Source organism: Syngnathus scovelli, chromosome 20 (genome assembly GCF_024217435.2).
Source record: "Syngnathus scovelli strain Florida chromosome 20, RoL_Ssco_1.2, whole genome shotgun sequence".
NCBI lineage: Eukaryota > Metazoa > Chordata > Actinopteri > Syngnathiformes > Syngnathidae > Syngnathus > Syngnathus scovelli.
Genome location: NC_090866.1, coordinates 4969529 through 4987761, shown reverse-complemented (window position 1 = coordinate 4987761; position 18233 = coordinate 4969529). Strand labels below are relative to the sequence as shown.

Sequence of the window (18233 nt, the reverse complement as noted above, 5' to 3'; positions counted from 1 at the left end):
CAAAGTGACATAAACACTTTTTTTTTATGGTGGCATGGTGCAGCGTGAATATTTCGGTCGATAAATTATTTAAATAATAGGTATGTGTAAAACTAAGGTAACCAGTGCAATGATGTGTGTATGATGTAATTTTGATGCAGCAAAAGCAAAAGCAGCACGGAGGTCAATAATTGTCTCTGAGAATGCATTTAATATTTATTAGTCCAGTGTTTCCCAACCACTGTGCCGCGGCACACTGGTGTGCCGTGAGAGACGTTCAGCTGTGCCGTGGGACTGTCCAATATTAATTACGGAGCGCATTGTAAACAGGATCGCCAAACCACTGGTCAGTTCGCGCAAGGCCTGGTCAGCCACTTGCTAATCGTGCATGTGTGGAGAATCGGAGAATCTTGAGATTTCATATTGTGTCGATATGATTGTATTGCATCGGCACATATTCAGTTTATGTGTGTTGCTGTGTGCTTTTGCTAACAGTGACAGACACTATGACGGTTGTGGTGCGTTTGTCGTCCGATGGAAATCAGAGAATGCAGTTCAACCGGAGAACCTGGATTGGTTATTTTTCACATACGTAAAATAAGCAGTCAAGTCGAGACTCCTCGACTGTGATAGCCACTCAGCTGCTGTCAGAACAGCAAAGCGTCTTTAAAAGTGACTTTGTTCTTATTGTTGCAATATTTATAAACAGTAAACAAAATCACGTTGATTCTTTTATTTTAATCACAATCACTTTAAATAGTTTTACACCGTCTAAAACCTTTTTAAAAAACTGTCACTTTTATTTAAAAAAAGGAATACAATTTAAAGAATATTTAGTATTTATTTCTATTAAATTATTCGACTCTCCATACATATATAGGAATAGGACTCTACGTGTTTCGTTGTAATATAACTGATTTTAATATAGGAGCTTAACAGATGTTTGTTGGCGGTGTGCCGCGAGATTTTTTCCAATGAAAAGGTGTGCCATGAATGAAAAAAGGTTGGGAAACACTGTATTAGTCTAATACGAGTACGACTTCCTGTGCTTGTCATGAGTGTTGGTTGACAAAGTGTGCAGTTACACAAACATGACTTGGGCAAGCAGGTGGATGTTACGTGAATAAGCTAACCGAGATAGTGTTAAACCGGGCTTGTCTTGTTCGATGATCTCATCCTCCAACGCCTCCAGACTAAGTCTTTTTTGGCGACATTTTGTCAACCGTCGGATGGGAGACATGACCTCCAAGATTCACATGCCAAGCCCGGATAAAGCGCTACCCGGCCGGACTGAAGCCATCAAAGTAGTGGGTAAGTCTCCATTGGTTTAGCTTTAGCATGCTATCTTAGGGATGACGAGACGATTTTATCGCGACTACACTAGATTACAATAATTTGTTCATGTCTATATGATTGGTGGACACATTAATGGCTCAATGATGGTCGGAATCAACTCTTAATAGTGTGAAAATGAGTTAATGTTTGTTTCCATTTCAACAGTTGTGCGCATGCGTACACTTCCGCATAAACAATAAGTAGGAAAGTAATGAGGAGAAGCGGCAGTAAAACCGGCTAAAATCCGAATGTGCATGATGATTGACTCGTTGCATACTTTATATGTAGGCTTGATATGTAGACAAAATAAACTGCTAAAATGAGTCTACTTCATAGGGGTAGGCAATTATAGACATGCATTGCAATGTTGTGATAACGTCACGTGACAATCAGGACACGTTTCGGACCGTCCTAACATTCGTCCATCTGCTTACACAGGATATGTACACTTTATTTTTAGTATTTAAGATGGCAGTGTGTGTGTGTCGGAAACAAGACTGCTGTCAGCTTTTATCTGGCAGCCGTTCCTGTTGGCACCACGCGCTCCCCCTCTTCAGTACGAGTGGGGCTGCTGAGTGTTGGCGCCCCATGAATAGCCGTTCACTGGCATAGCTGCCGGAATAGAAGAGCATCCAGTTATCTGCCTTTGCCTTTCACACAGAACCCATCCACGGCAGGATGGTGCTCCATTTGGATGTGCTTTCACACAGCAACACAGCATCCTGCCATCAGATTAAATCATTGCCATCCAGGGAAAGGGGAGGTGGTTCGGTGGGGGTCAAACAGAAATAGAGCAGCACTAATATGTACCGTGTGTATAAAAATGTGTGTGTGTGCGCGCGCGCGCGTGTGTGTGTGCGTGTCATAAAGCATCTACCATTGTTGTTTTGATAAGGTTATTATGGTGCTGATGGACACACATACAAACGCACACTCTCGCTCATTGTAAATTAATAATGATGCTGATAATAATGATCATGATAATAGTAATGCACACATTAACATTTGTCACCATTTTATGTGATTGGTATTTTACTTGTAAAAATATCAGTGAGGTCAGGTTATTATGGTGCTGATGGACACATACAAACACACACGCTCGCTCATTGTAAATTAATAATGATGCTGATAATAATGATCATGATAATAGTAATGCACACATTAACATTTGTCAGCATTTTATGTGATTGGTATTTTACTTATAAAAATATCAGTGAGGTCTTTGGTAAATCATTTGTCAGCATTTTATGCGATTGGTATTTTACTTATAAAAATATCAGTGAGGTCTTTGGTAAATCAACTTTGACATTAGTCGACTCCAAAATACATATTTGTTCCATGTTCTTCCTCAGCCAAACATGATGTGAACGGCAACAGAACCACGCCACCGTTCCCAGAAGACACGCAGATGGTTGTTTTTGGTGAGTAGGTGGTCCAACGATCTTCAGACCAGAAGTATGTGTTTTTTCTTAATTGTGTATTTATACTGTAGGTTTTTTATTCCTTCATTCCTGTGGTATCTCGCAGGGATGGGCTGCTTCTGGGGCGCAGAGAGGAAGTTTTGGCGTCAGAAAGGCGTTTATTCCACTCAGGTGGGCTATGCCGGGGGATACACGCCTAACCCCACCTACAACGAAGTGTGCTCAGGTACACACAAACACATTTATTTTTCAATATTACATAACAATAAATGTAACATAATCTGGTGTTAAGGCATGACAGGCCACACCGAGGTGGTCCGAGTGGTCTTTTATCCAAACCAGATTCCCTTTTCCAATCTGCTCAAGATCTTCTGGGAAAGCCATAACCCAACGCAAGGTCAGTATGGATGCTCAACGCTGCATATTTTTTCTCTGAATATTTTAAAAAGTGCTACGTTAACTGTCTAAATTTTGCTCGGTTATTGGTGGATGTCATGTGAAACAGTACAGTGAAATTCTTATTTTTTTTGGTAAGGTATGCGTCAGGGCAACGACGTGGGTACGCCGTACCGATCGGCAATCTACACTTGCTCCCAGCAGCAACTAGAGGAGGCACTCGCGTCCCGAGATCAATATCAGAAGGTAGGCACGACATCATCCGTGGTTACTGATGAGCGTAGTGGTCACATCAGTGTGAGTTTTTGTTTTTTTGTCAACGTGATGCAATTGTGTCACCACTCTGTTTGGTCATGACTTGATGTCAACTTGATAGGAATTATGTGGTGAGCGTATCTATTTGCTTTCTTCTGTTGTCTCACCAGATTGTACATGGCCCCCACCCCACCCCACCTCAATCTCCCTCCCTCCCGCTCCCATCTGTGTGTGCGTGTGTGTAAGCAGTTGGCCCAAAGCAAAAACACGTACACACACACACACACACACACACACACACACACACACACACACACACACACACACACACACACACACTTGCCAAACCATCTGGGTCCTAAATCTGTCCCCCGCTAAAGTCGCTTGAGTTGCAAAACTAACACAAGCACACACACACATGATGTTCCTAAAATCTTTAATTTCATTTATTTATTTGAAGTGTCATTTTGCTTGTGTGTGAGATATTCTAGAGTTTTTGGTTTTACCTTGATGTCGTCTAATTGGACCGAAATTAAGAATGATTCCTTTTGCTAGTAATGACAGCTGAGGTGATTGGACAGTTTGCAATTTTGCATCCCATAATAAAAATTGATTATCGCTGGGTTTGCTCATGCAGGTTCTGACGGAAGAAGGTTTCGGAAGCATCACAACAGAGATTGCGGAAGGAAAGCCATTTTACTATGCCGAGGATTACCACCAGCAATACCTTAGCAAGAACCCAGGCGGCTATTGCGGGTTGGGCGGGACTGGAGTCTCCTGTCCAATAGGAATCAAGGCAAAGGTCTAACGGCTAATCGTGGCCATGGATCATCACAATCCCAAAACATTAAATCAGGTTTTTATTTGGCATTTCATGGGAATTACTTTTGAATATGTTGTACTGTTAGTTTTGCTGGAGTTACTTCAGTCACTGTCTAGGACAGGGATGTCAAAGTCAAACACACCGAGGGCCAAAAAAACAAATTTGCTACAAGCCGAGGGCCAAACTGGTTCAATGTTTATTAAAATATATCGGAATGATTGCACATAGCCTATTGAACTAAGACCTAACACAGTGTACATTATTTAATGATTAAATGAATATGGCAATATTTTGTTATGGCTCTGTCAGTAACTTCAAGGGAAAATATTTTCAACAGCCAAACAGCAAAAAATTAAATTGTTTTAAAAACAAAATGTGTTTCTTAATATCAAGATAAATGCATAAATAAAAGTGCATGCATTATAAACTGAAAGTTTATTATTGTGCTGCTCTATGATCTACCGATCAATGCTTTCAAATCGTAAAATAAAAAATTTATCAAATCAGTTGTATTCTTTCTCATGGCTCTTATCTGCAATTTTCCCTTGGTCCATTCAACTGAAAAATAAATATAAATAAATAAAATTCAAAAATTTACGGCACACAGACAAAACAATACTTTCTTCAAAGAAAAACCACGTCTTGTAGAAACAAATGTAAAAATGTAACCGAATTAAAAAACGGAAAATACGTTACTGTTCTGTGATGAGCCTGATACTTAGAGGTGTCTTATCTTTTGTACAAGTTCATCAATGTTCGGGGTTAGGCTCTGAGGCTCAAAACCCGTTTTTTGATCAACTCTCCTTCTGCAAAGGGCCGGGCTGATTTTGCGATCTCTTTTGCCACAATAAAGCTAGCCTTGGCAGCAGCGTCGCTTTGCGATTTAGCATACGTGAACATAGAACAGAACAGAACATGTCTGGACTTAAGGCCTCGTTTTAATTCTTCCACCTTCTGTAGCTTTTGTTCATATTCCATTTTCTTGTCTTTGTCTGTGTGTTTCTCAGACGTTTGATAGTGCCTTCTTAACTTAAATTCTTTCATTACAGCCACATTTTCTCCACACAGAAGACACACAGGTTTGCCTCTTACCTCCGTAAACATGTACTCTGCCTCCCACCTGGCCTGAAACCCCCTGTTCTTAGCGTCCACCTTACGTTTAGCCATTTTTGAGGAGGGGGGTATCAGAAAGTTGAACTCTGCTCTGACTACTGATGAATAATGAAGCCGCTTGTGCGAGCTGCAGGGACATCGCGGGCTACCGTTGCATTGTGGGAAATGTAGTGTTGGTGCGTGCAAAACACCAGCGGGCGGCTGTGGCCTGCGGGCCGGTTCTAATAGTAATTCAATATCATCCAGGGGGCCATAGATAATCAATTCGCGGGCCGGATCTGGCCCGCGGGCCGTAACTCTGACATATGTGGTCTAGGAACTATGGCCAAGCTCAAAGTTATTGGTGGACAAGCTCAGTGTCACCACTTACTGCCGGCAGAGGGCAAGAGAGAAGCGTCTTAATTCATCTCCAGTGTAGTGTTGCTTCACTTCTCTCATGAAAAATTAAACACATTATTAATACTTACGTTTTTGACGGTGATTGTAATTTCAACATCTGTCATCAAGGTAACGATGATCAGTGCATGTCATGAATTATCGTGTTGCTGCTGAAAAACTGCAAGGACATTAACATTCCAATAATGTACGTGCACGACAAGAACAATCGCCGAAAACATAAATCACCGCTACAAGCTGTAACGTAAAATACAAACAATTAAATGATTAGATTTATATACGGTAAAAAAAAAAACAGCAAATGGAACGCGTTAGACGGGTTTATGTTGCCGTCGTCGCCTTGGTAACGCGCTGTTTCCCATTGGGTGTCGCACTAAAACGGTTCCGAAAGAAACAAGCCCATTGGCGTTGTGACATTGATGTGTGTTGCGTCGGATATGTTTATTTGTCACGATATGTAAACGGTACATGACGTCCTTAAAAAAATAGTATTTGTTTTTAATTTGAGGAAGTTTATTACAAAAAATCTAAAGAAGCACAAGTATTAACAATTTCACAGCCTCATTTAATCGTGGCCACAAATTTGCATTTTGTGCCCACGTGACACCTAAATTGCGGCCTCAATTTGTATTCCTCTTAAAATGTTGTCAACACTGTTTAGCATAAATGAAATACAATAATACAATTTGTGTAGGTCGTATAAACCAAATACAGTGTTACAGTTTTCACAGAGGAATGACCTAATTTGTGTCAATCGTATTTCAAGGTTAAGTTCCTCATTTCATAACCTTTGTTCTTGTTTTTTTTTTTAAGACAGTATTTGCAATATGACCACATAAAATGCCATTTAACGTTTGGGCCTCCATAATGATGGACTCTGACTTCAGACAATAAAATAACATCCAAATATCATTCATACTTGAAAGTTCTCAATCATACGCAAAGAGAGGCTCCTGCCTGCAGAGGTCGTCGTAGTAGTCATTGTTGTGGTTTTGGCCTTACACAGTCTCTTGTGCAGGAAAGCCGGACAGAAGGTGTTCAGGTAGGCGTCCTTAAAGCCCGAGTGGCAGAAGCAGTAGACCAGCGGGTCCAGCAGGCAGTCGGTGTAGGACAGCACCATGAGCGAGTCGTTCACCTGAACCATCACACCCTCGGTCTCTTGCCATCCTTTCAGACGCACGAATAGCAATGCCGCTCGGGCGACGGCGCACGGCAGGAAGCAAACGGAGAAGATGACTATCACCGACATAACCACACACATGGCCCGCCTCAATTTGGCCTTTTCTCCCACCGTCTTCCTCCTGAGCCGATGGACGGTGCGCACCGTGCAGTATAGCAAGATGATGAAAGGGATGAGAATTTGCGAGAAGAACACCACCTATGGCCGAGAACCACCGTGAGAAAACATGCCCGCTTCTACATGTACAATTGTGTTTTTTAAAGAATGTGATGGGCTCAGTACCTCTCTGGAGGTGTCTGTGATGTCATGGTAGATGGTCTCCACGATTCGTCCGTGGCTGTTGCAGCACTCGAAGCTCTGGACCATGATCGGGATGGTGAGCGGCAACAGAAGCAGCCAGATCACCACCGAGATTTCCGGAGACTTCTTCAGGACCTTGAGAAATCCCCAGAAAAATGAAAGATTTTCTGCTATTATTAAAGTTGCTCAGGGAGCGATTTACAACACAGTCTGAGGATTACCTTGACGAAGTTCCTCCGTCCGAGGTGCACCACGTTGAAGTAACGGTCCAGGGTCAGGGTGACTAAGAAGGCGATGCTGGCCCCGCGGTTGAGGAAGAGCATGAAGAGCATGGTCTTGCACAGCCCGTGATTGGTACTTCGCCTCTGACCCAGCTGGAAGCTGTAGAACTCGCCGGGAAGGCAGGCCACCAGCAGAAAGTCGGCCACCACGATGTTGAACAGAAACACGCTCTTGTTCTTCCAGAACTTGAACCTCCATGAATCAGAAGGAATGATGTTTCAAGGCATGTTATTTGTTCATTGTGATGAATGAAACAACAGAATAATATGTTTATGTGAGGTAAGGCAGTTCAAAAATCTGTTTAAGGCATTTTCTACTTTTCATGGGAAAACAGGAATCATATGTCGACCAAATATGAGAGGTGGAGATACCTGAAGAGGAAGATGTAGAGGACGGAGAGGTTGAGAGGCAGACCGAGCGCAAACTGTCCCACGATGATCCCGGAGAGGACGTTGTACGTCGCGGCGTTCGTCACGTTGCAGTGGTCCAACTTGTTATCCACGGCCGATGAGTTGGTTCCCATCCTCCTGCTCTGTCTCTGCTTCTCTTCGTCCAGGAGAGTGGCGTCAAGTTTGAGTCACATTACGAGGAAGCACTCGGTTAGTGAACGCCGGGCTCAAAGGTGCTGACTGCTGCTAGACAGATGAGTGGCGGCATAAGAGCCAGCCCCTTCCACACACACACACACGCAAACAGACCAAGTGAGCGAAGGGGCTTCATACTTGGAGGTGTGGTTTCAAGTCAGGCCTCCCCGCATCTTCTCACTTGGGCTCCCATTTTTTCCACGCATCCAAACTGAATGATTACATCACAAGTCGACGGTGTTTCCCGAGCTCTTTGCTGGAAAATCTTGTGAAATTCCTCAGGTGGTCGTGACAGGCAGTCACTCATGTCTGCTCATGTCCCGCATTACGGAAGACCCCCCAACATGGCCACGGCCGTCTGGATCTTTGTTTGATGATGCATTGATTAAAATGTGGGTGTTTATCTGTCTGACTTGCGATGGCGCATTTATTAGTTGTAGTGGATTACACACTTGGGGGAAAAATATTTGAAAAGAAGTACTTGTAGTGGTTGAGGCCCACAATAAAAGATAGTGTTTATTGGAGGCGAGGCATTTGTTTGCTAAAGCGGATGTATTAGAAGCTTGTTTGGGGTGAAGCTCTTCAAACCATTACCTTTCCTGACAAAGATGCCTCGAAACCTCACATGGCAATCATTTATTTGCTGGTTAATCGCTTGGCTTCTCAGGCAATCCGTGACGTTGCCATGGCGATAACAAAAACAGTTTGAAGATGGCGCAGATAGTCAAGTTCACGGGAGGAGGAAGTTGTTTGTCTCGTAGCTTCCTTCCACGTACGTGCCTCTTACCGACCGCACATCTTATTTCGCAATCTCTACCTTCTCGAATGCCCCTCTTCAAGATCGGTTAGCTATTCCATCGGCTCCGACATGAGCTAGCTGCTACTTTGTCGCTCAGCCAGATTCGCTACAACTTGATACCGCAATCAAAAAGCAGCATTCGGGGTTTCGATGAGTCTAAAACTGATGACTCCGTCTGGGGAAAAACCTTGTTCATCTTTCCTGCTCATCATCTTGCTCATCAGTTATCAACTTTCAGTTTGCGCGCCCCGACACATCCCACCGCATCATCGCCAGCTTCTTTTCCATCAGACCAAAACTGTAGTTGTGTCCCGACACGTCCATCCACACAAACACATAATGTTATGACAACATAATGTAAAGTTAGACAAAGCAATGACACACATGAATCAAAGTTAATCGAAGTGCGCCCACTGCCTGACCTCTATTTTTAGACGCACAGACACATGTGCCCACTTGCCCTCTGGATGACATCACAGGCCGTGGCACGTGACGACATCATCGAGGTGACCAGGTCATGATTTCCTCTTATACCTTCCATGGTAGGCAATATACCAATGTATAGTTTTGATTTTCTCGTCGTTTAATGTTGTTTAGGTAGGTATGCAATTAAATATATATATATTATATTTATAAATGTATTTAAAATGCACTTTCACACTGGAACTTTTGTAGGACACTAGTTTATGATTGGACATTCCTTTTGGAATGAAACCTGACCTCCTTTTAGCCTTTAAGGAAATCAGGATTGACAAAGTGACATGAATAATAGTCATCTTCCCATTATGACCTTCAGTTGTTGCGCAACGCACTGTGTGAAGTCATATGGGATTGTTGATTATTTCGTCACGCTTGTCACATTTCGGATGGACGTTTCATTAGGTACACCATCCATTGACATGTAGAAAAAAAAGGCTTCAAATTAAAAATATGTCATCTTTATTTATTTACAAATAATGACCTCGACAAATTACATGCAAGTAGAAGACCTTTTGATAAACAAAATCTCATTTTCAATATCATATTCAAGATAATCTTGTTAACTTGTTACCAAAGAAGATATTTTCATTCAGTCAGTAATTGGGTTTGAAAACCAAGACAAATGTGTCCGCTTTAAATCCAGAACGTCAGACCTCTCCTCCGCCGTAAAATAACAGAATCAGGTATGGTCCCAGTTTACCAATGAAGTCCACGTTGTGGCGGCTCGCCTCTCAGATGACGTTGTTGCGTTTCGGGTTTGACGTGTTCCCCGTGGAGCTGTCCATCGGCAAAGAATCTTCCTTCAGCAAGAAGGGGAAATAATTGGACAAGTAGAGCGCCTTGAACTTGGTGCTGCAGAAGCAGTAGACCAGCGGGTCCAGCAGACAATCCAAGAAGGACAGAACCATGAGGCCGTCGAAAGCCACCGTCGCTTTGTCCTGGGCTGACGCCCCCCACTCATGCACACGGGCCACCAGCAGCACCATCCGCGCGATGGTGCACGGCAGGAAGCAGAGCGAGAAGACCACCATGACTGAGGTGACCAGGAAAACGGCTCTCTTCAGTTTGGTCTTGTTGCCCACCGTCTTCTTGCGCAAGCGGTTGACGATGTGCACGGTGCAGTAGACCAGGATGATGAAGGGGATGAGGATTTGCGTGAAGAAGACCGCTTCTCTTAAACTGTCCACCACATCCTGAGGCACACAAAGATGAACGTGAAAGCCCCGCATAGCAACGATGCAACTTCAAACGGACTGGCAATTTAATTGACTGATATCAGCCACTTTTCAGTCATTTTTATTAAATGCCAAGCAACTACAACAGAAAGAAATTCTAAAGCTCATCTTGTGTTTTATGTTTAATAACTCCCAGAAGAACATCTCATGTTAATTGTTCACCCATTTGTATTTTGTTAGTGACCCTTGCATAGCACGCGTATGTGTCAGCAGCAATGCTAAGCTAGCGCCACAGACAGTTTTTTTTGTTTCTCTCCTCAAGCTGACCTTTATCACGCATGGTCTAATTCACAGAGGTGAGGATCTCCACTATTAAGTCTTCAAATAACTTTTGGACTAACAGACGTCTTTTGTAAACACTGAAAACAATTTCAGTCTTCCTAATGTACTTTTATATAAACAAGAACAATTTAGAGTCATCACTGTAAATATAAAAGATTATTTTACCTGCTGAGTTCAAGCCAACGTACATTTAGTTTGTAAACACAAAGTAATTTGGAGCGATCATCAGCGCATGTTTTTGGAATGCGGCAGGAAGCCGGAGTAGCAGCCGAGATCCCATGTAAACTTTCTTCCCATGAGGCCACATTACTAACCACGAAGCAAGATGTTTTATTAATAGACTGGCATGACACGTCGAGCCTGGAGCCAGTGACATAGCGCAGCCTTCTCCAGCTTCATTGAGCTTTCCTTATCTTTCATGTACCTGCTTTCTGAAGATACAAGTGACCCCACTGAATGTTAAGATAAAAAATCTCAATATCGTAAATCCCCTCCAGGGCTCACCGTACCTTGATCAGAGTGTCATCCCTGTCACTCTTGTGGCTGTTGCAGCATTCAAAGTTCTTCAGCATGGTCGGAATGGTGAGGGGCAGAAGCAGCAGCCAGATGAAGATGGAGATGTGCGGCGATTTCTTGAGAGCTTTAAGCAGATTCTTGCGGCCTGGGTGGACTACGTTGAAGTAGCGGTCGATGGACGTGACAGTGAGGAAGGCAATGCTGGCTCCCCGGTTGAGGAAGAGCATGAAGAGCATGGCTTTGCACACGGCGTCGTTGCTGTTCCGCCGCTCCCCTTGGATGAAGTTGTATGCCTTGATGGGGAGGCTGAAGAGGAGCAGCATGTCGGCCAGCACCAGGTTGAACAGGAAGACGTTGTTGCTGTTGGACTTCCAGAACTTCAACTTGAAGATGAAGAGGTGCAGGACGGACATGTTGAGAGGCAAGGCCAGGATGACGATTATAATCATGATGGCGGCGTAGAACTTGTAGAGCCCCTCGTGGGTGACCTCGCAAGCTTCGATCAGCTGGTATATGGTGCTGTTTGCCATGTCAGGAGCCGGGGAGGAATCTTCTCTGGAATCAGAATCAGAATAATCTTTCAAGTCTGTTGAAATGCAAACATTGACTCCAAGTGCTGCGCCGTTGTGGGAGTGGTTACAGCTGACTTGTACGCATTGAAGAGGGAACTTGAAGACGGCACCCCCACTCCTGATCTTTAATGTGCCCCTCCTTAGCTCTACCGCCCGGTGGGATGATATGAAAAATGTAATACAATGATTTAGAAGATTCTATGCCTGCTGGTCAGGGACCGAATAATTCCAGCTTCCCTTAATAGCGCAGAGAAACAAGCAGTTATGATATCTTGCTGTGAATTATTGCATGGCACCTACCTGTGGAAAAGTGCTGGAAAAAGCATGCCCCTATTATTTTCTCGCAACTTGCAAGTCCTCAAGAGTGCGTAGTGCCGTACCGACGATAGCTAATTTTCATAGGCATGAAGTCAAAAAGCAAATCCTTGTTGTCAAACCCCAGAATCCTGTCCAACTGGTTCCTTCAGTGGAATGCACGCCAAAGTCCCAAGTTAGGTTTTAGCTCGAGGGGTCCCAGATGGGTGCGAGGTTCTTGCTGGGTGCAGGGTCGTGGCTGTCCTGCTTGTTGTGCTTCTGTTCACGCCAGAGAGCTCCAGCTCTGACAGTGATTCACAGCGGGAGAGTGGCGCAACTGGTTTCTGTGCTCTTGTCAAGGCTCCTCCTTATAGCCCCAGGAGGTGAGTCACCCAGTGCCCAGCCAGCCGGCCCCAACGTACAGCTCGACGTCAACATGGACATGCTTGACAGGCGCTCACAGACATCCTGCAATCCCTTGGCATCAAGTGTGAGAATTATCTGCAGAGCTATTCCGAGGGCCCTGCTTTGTTCAATCCCGCAAGCTTGCATGTAGCTGAGATATTTTTCCTAGCTTTGTCGAAACGAAAGACCATTTGGAGTTTTCGTCCCAAGTTTCACAGACATACTATTGCATGTTATTTTTCGGTGTGGCCTTCCCGTGTACCCCCTTGGCGTCACTTACTGTGCTCTAGCAGCCACAGTGGGATTCCCTTCAGATGCCTGGGAATCCACGGTGGAACTGGTAATTTATGTCATTGCCAATGTGGAAGGAGAAGATGCGAGGAATGTGGTGTTCCTCAGGGAAGAGGCGGAGGAGGTAGTGGAAGGGTTCCCGCATGCCTCCCGACTCGCTCGACAAGTCCAGACAGCTCGTTGCATGGCAAACTTTCTCCAGTCAGACAAGGAAGAGACGCTGCAGGCTTGAGCCGGACGCTCAATTCCAGGCTTGGACGAAAAAGACCTTCAAACAAAATCAAATTCTTGTCCTTAAGCGCTTGACTCGTCCAGCCCGACTTGTTTCCCGTCTCCACTATATAAACACAATCATGTCCATTATGCTTTTTTTTTCCTGTTCATATTTTTCTGTTTACTTTGGAGCTGACTTTTGAACCCCTTCTCCTTCTGACAATACTTTATTTGTCCACCACGTCTCTTGGTTAGAGGATCAAGGCGCGCCAGGATTGCTGTAAAACTCGACTTGCTCAACTGACAAACGACTATGAGGCACTTTTATGGACTATAAAGATAGTGCTGACTTGTTTATTGATGTGCATCGTGATGTTGTGGTTGCCAAAGTAAAGCGATTTTATTTCACTTTTTTTTTTACATTGTGAATTTCTCGAGAAGTGATTTCCTGGATGCAACCAGTTATGAAGGATTACAAATTTTCAGTTGAAAAATATTGCAAGATTAGGAACTTTTTCTCATCCAAATATGAATAGCAAACGTCATTCGTTGTTATGACTCAACTGATTCAGCGTGAAGGTCATCATTCGGACACATTGTGATTCAGCTCAACTGGTTACAAATGCTGAGAAGGTTTTGTTGGTTTAAAGTCATCAACTTGTTTACTTTTTTAATTGCCTGTAAAAAGTTGGGACTGAGGAAAGATTTAGTGCTTTTGTAATCCATGGAAAACTGTTTTTTTCTCACAGTTATTAGTTCTCTCTTAAATCTTTCATTACTTTGCCTCACCCTCCTTTTTTGCCTTAAGACAAGTTTGATTGACATGCTAAGAATAAGGCCAACTCAAATGCATCTCAGATATTACGCACAAATTCTGCCAGGCATTTAACTTGCAAATCACACGTCAAATGTCTCATATTCTGACCTTGATGTGGTGATGTGGACCACAACTTTCACCGCCTACGAAAAGGTCGGCAAAACGTCCGAAGAGAACTCAGGATGTTGATTTAATTTTCTTTTAGGGCAGTGGGACGGAAGGAAACCGCAAACGACTGACACCATGGCACACTGATATCAGGAAGTGAAAGAAAAGGACAGCGAAGATAACGAGATTAGATTAGTAGACTATCTCAATCCCTTCTCTTAACCGCTTATGCTCACTGGTGTAGTGGCACCCCACACCTGTAGGGGGAGCCCTGGAATATAAACTACTTTCGCACCTAAAGTATAAAATAATCTCACATAAATGTTAGGAAGTGCAACATCACTTTCAATGTCACTTGCATCTTTAGCTTAGCTTTAGCCTAAATGAATGTACCCGTTATCACTGGATCAGTGCGTGTATACAATTTGACTGATAACAAAGACCACAGAGCACTCGCGAAGTCATGCGATAGAGGCCATTTAGCAGAAAGTCAAAACATTTGCGGGCGTCCACTGGCTTTACAATCAAATCTCAATTTTTTTCCCCCACAGTAATCTGTTTTAGAATTTCAGTCTATTTTCTACTCTGCCACTTCACCTATAAAAAAGCAAATGACATTTTCTTTATATTTTGCCTTTATTTTTTCCTCCTCTGTATTGACACACATCTTTCACAGAAACAATGTACCCCCATTATTCATCCATCCATCCATCCATTTTCTGAACCGCTTAGTCCCCACGGGGGTCGCGGGCGTGCTGGAGCCTATCCCAGCCGTCATCGGGCAGTAGGCGGGGGACACCCTGAACCGGTTGCCAGCCAATCGCAGGGCACACAGAGACAGACAACCATTCACACTCACACTCACACCTAGGGACAATTTGGAGTCTTCAATCGGCCTACCATGTTTTGGGAATGTGGGAGGAAACCGGAGCGCCCGGAGAAAACCCACGCGGGCCCAGGGAGAACATGTAAACTCCACACAGGGAGGGCCGGAGGTGGAATCGAACCCGCACCCTCCTAACTGTGAGGCGGACGTGCTACCCAGTACGCCACCGAGCCGCCCCCCCCATTATTCACAGATGTGAAAATAATTTCTGAATGCATTAAATTGAGAGTTAATCTCTGTGCTTCACTGAACTGTTGAATGTTTTTTGACAGCAGTGGTTCTCAACTATTGTCACCCATTTTTATAGACATTACGTATCACTTTACAGCATTTCATCCAAAATGTAAACTACTTAGAAATCCAACAATCAAAACATCCATCCATCCATCCATCCATCCATCCATCCATCCATCCATCCATCCATCCATCCATCCATCCATCCATCCATCCATCCATCCATCCATCCATCCATCCATCCATCCATCCATCCATCCATCCATCCATCCATCCATCCATCTTCTTCCGCTTATTCATTATTTATTCAGCACGCTTTACTTGTTTGTCTGTTGTGAGCCATGTCTTTGTGTGTCTTTGGCATGTGGAGAAATTGACAATAAAGCTGACTTTGCCTTTTGGCTCAGCTCTCTCTTCACCACAACGGACCGGTACAGGGTCCGCATTACTGCCGACGCTGCACCGATCCGCCTGTCGATCTCGCGCTCCATCCTCCCCTCACTCGTGAACAAGACTCCAAGATACTTGAACTCCTCCACTTGGGGCAGGATCTCATCCCCGATCCGGAGAGGGCATTCCACCCTTTTCCGATCGAGGACCATGGACTCGGATTTGGAGGTGCTGACCCTCATCCCGACCGCTTCACACTCGGCTGCGAACCGTTCCAGCGAGAGCTGGAGATCATGGCCTGAAGAAGCCAACAGCACCACGTCATCTGCAAAAAGCAGAGACACGATGCTGAGGTCCCCAAACCAGACCCCCTCAACACCTCGGCTGCGCCTAGAAATTCTGTCCATAAAAATTATGAACAGAATCGGTGACAAAGGGCAGCCTTGGCGGAGTCCAACCCTCACTGGGAACGAATCCGACTTACTGCCGGAAAGGCGGACCAGACTCTGGCATCGGTGATACAGGGACCGAACCGCCCTTATCAGTTGGCTCGGCACCCCGTACTCCCGAAGCACCCTCCACAGAACCTCCCGAGGGACACGGTCGAACGCCTTCTCCAAGTCCACAAAACACATGTGGACTGGTTGGGCGAACTCCCATGCACCCTCGAGGATCCTGCCGAGGGTGTAGAGCTGGTCCACTGTTCCACGGCCAGGACGAAAGCCACACTGTTCCTCCTGAATCCGAGGTTCGACCTCCCGATGGACCCTCCTCTCCAGCACTCCTGAATAGACCTTACCAGGGAGGCTGAGGAGTGTGATTCCCCTGTAATTGGAACACACCCTCCGGTCCCCCTTCTTAAAGAGGGGAACCACCACCCCAGTCTGCCAATCCAGAGGCACTGTCCCCGATGTCCACGCAATGTTGTAGAGGCATGTCAGCCATGACAGCCCCACAACATCCAGAGCCTTTAAGAACTTGCCACCGAGGAGTTTTTTAACTACCTCAGTGACTTCAACCCCAGAGATTGGAGAATCCGCCTCAGAGTCTCCAGGCCCTGCTTCCTCAATGGAAGGCGTGTAGGTGGAATTGAGGAGGTCTTCGAAGTATTCTCCCCACCGACTCATGACGTCCCGAGTCGAGGTCAGCAGCACGCCATCCCCACTGTAAACAGTGTTGACGTTGCACTGCTTCCCCCTCCTGAGACGCCGGATGGTGGACCAGAATTTCCTCGAAGCCGTCCAAAAGTCATTCTCCATGGCCTCACCAAACTCCTCCCACGCCCGGGTTTTTGCCTCAGCAACCGCCGAAGCCGCGTTCCGCTTGGCCATCCGGTACCTGTCAGCTGCCTCCGGAGTCCCGCAGGCCAAAACGGCCCGATAGGACTCCTTCTTCAGCTTGACGGCATCCCTTACCGCCGGTGTCCACCAGCGGGTTCGGGGATTGCCGCCACGACAGGCACCAACGACCTTACGGCCACAGCTCCGGTCGGCCGCCTCAACAATGGAGGCGCGGAACATGGTCCATTCAGACTCAATGTCCCCCGCCTCCCCCGGGACGTGGGAAAAGCTCTGCCGGAGGTGGGAGTTGAAACTCTTCCTGACAGGAGATTCTGCCAGACGTTCCCAGCAGACCCTCACAGAGCGTTTGGGTCTGCCAGGTCGGACCGGCATCTTCCCCCACCATCGGAGCCAACCCACCACCAGGTGGTGATCAGTTGACAGCTCCGCCCCTCTCTTCACCCGAGTGTCCAAAACATGCGGCCGCAAATCCGATGACACGACTACAAAGTCGATCATCGAACTGCGGCCTAGGGTGTCCTGGTGCCAAGTGCACACATGGACACCCTTATGCTTGAACATGGTGTTCATCATTGAAAATCCATGTCGAGCACAGAAGTCCAACAATAGAACACCGCTCGGGTTCAGATCGGGGGGGCCGTTCCTCCCAATCACACCCTTCCAGGTCTCACTGTCATTGCCCACGTGAGCATTGAAGTCACCCAGTAGAACGATGGAGTCCCCAGAAGGAGCGCTCTCCAGCACTTCCTCCAGGGACCCCAAGAAGGGCGGGTACTCTGAGCTGCCGTTTGGTGCATAGACACAAACGACAGTCAGGACCCGTCCCCCCACCCGAAGGCGGAGGGAGGCTACCCTCTCGTTCACCGGGGTGAACCCCAATGTGCAGGCGCCCAGCCGGAGGGCAATAAGTATACCCACACCTGCTCGACGCCTCTCACCGTGGGCAACTCCAGAGTGGAAGAGAGTCCGCCCCTCTCGAGAAGGCTAGTCCGACTATATCTAGTCGGAATTTTTCTGCCTCGCACACCAGCTCGGGCTCCTTTCCAGCCAGAGAGGTGACATTCCATGTCCCAAGAGCCAGCTTCTGCAGCCGGGGATCAGACCGCCAAGGTCCCTGCCTTTGGCTGCCGCCCAGCACACATTGCACCCGACCCCTTGGGCCCCTCCCACAGGTGGTGAGCCCATGGGAAGGGGGACCCACGTTTCCTTTTCGGGCTATGCCCGGCCGGGCCCCATGGGTGAAGGCCCGGCCACCAGACCCTCGCCTTCGAGCCCCGCCTCCAGGCCTGGCTCCAGAGGGAGGCCCCGGTGACCCGCGTCCGGGCGAGGGAAAAGGAAGTCCATTT

The 18233-nt window shown here is 46.0% G+C and overlaps 3 protein-coding genes across 4 annotated transcripts; 1 reads left to right on the top strand and 2 right to left on the bottom strand.

Annotated features, from left to right (window-relative positions):
• The first annotated feature begins 1021 nt into the window (after positions 1 to 1021).
• On the top strand, positions 1022 to 4715 carry msraa (methionine sulfoxide reductase Aa). 2 transcript variants are annotated; one of them, XR_007489031.2, is made up of 7 exons: positions 1022 to 1290; positions 2667 to 2735; positions 2842 to 2961; positions 3028 to 3132; positions 3271 to 3377; positions 4024 to 4245; positions 4293 to 4715. XR_007489031.2 is itself a non-coding variant. In XM_049758094.1 (6 exons), the coding sequence occupies exons 1-6, from the start codon at positions 1146 to 1148 to the stop codon at positions 4192 to 4194; spliced, it is 717 nt and encodes a 238-aa protein (XP_049614051.1). In that variant the 5' UTR covers positions 1023 to 1145; the 3' UTR covers positions 4195 to 4715. The 2 variants fall into 2 exon arrangements, 1 of the variants encoding a protein (XP_049614051.1); XM_049758094.1 differs by having other exon boundaries at positions 1023 to 1290; positions 4024 to 4715.
• Positions 4716 to 6209: 1494 nt separating this feature from the next.
• LOC125990677 (12-(S)-hydroxy-5,8,10,14-eicosatetraenoic acid receptor) lies at positions 6210 to 8156 on the bottom strand. The gene is made up of 4 exons (XM_049758093.2): positions 7852 to 8156; positions 7420 to 7672; positions 7181 to 7333; positions 6210 to 7096 (listed from the first exon to the last, which is right to left on the bottom strand). Exons 1-4 carry the CDS (start codon positions 8001 to 8003, stop codon positions 6632 to 6634), a joined length of 1023 nt encoding a protein of 340 aa, XP_049614050.1. The 5' UTR covers positions 8004 to 8156; the 3' UTR covers positions 6210 to 6631.
• A 1629-nt stretch (positions 8157 to 9785) lies between these two features.
• LOC125990676 (12-(S)-hydroxy-5,8,10,14-eicosatetraenoic acid receptor) lies at positions 9786 to 13292 on the bottom strand. Its single transcript, XM_049758092.2, has 3 exons — positions 12249 to 13292; positions 11370 to 11931; positions 9786 to 10536 (listed from the first exon to the last, which is right to left on the bottom strand). Exons 1-3 carry the CDS (start codon positions 12272 to 12274, stop codon positions 10075 to 10077), a joined length of 1050 nt encoding a protein of 349 aa, XP_049614049.1. The 5' UTR covers positions 12275 to 13292; the 3' UTR covers positions 9786 to 10074.
• Positions 13293 to 18233: the final 4941 nt, after the last annotated feature.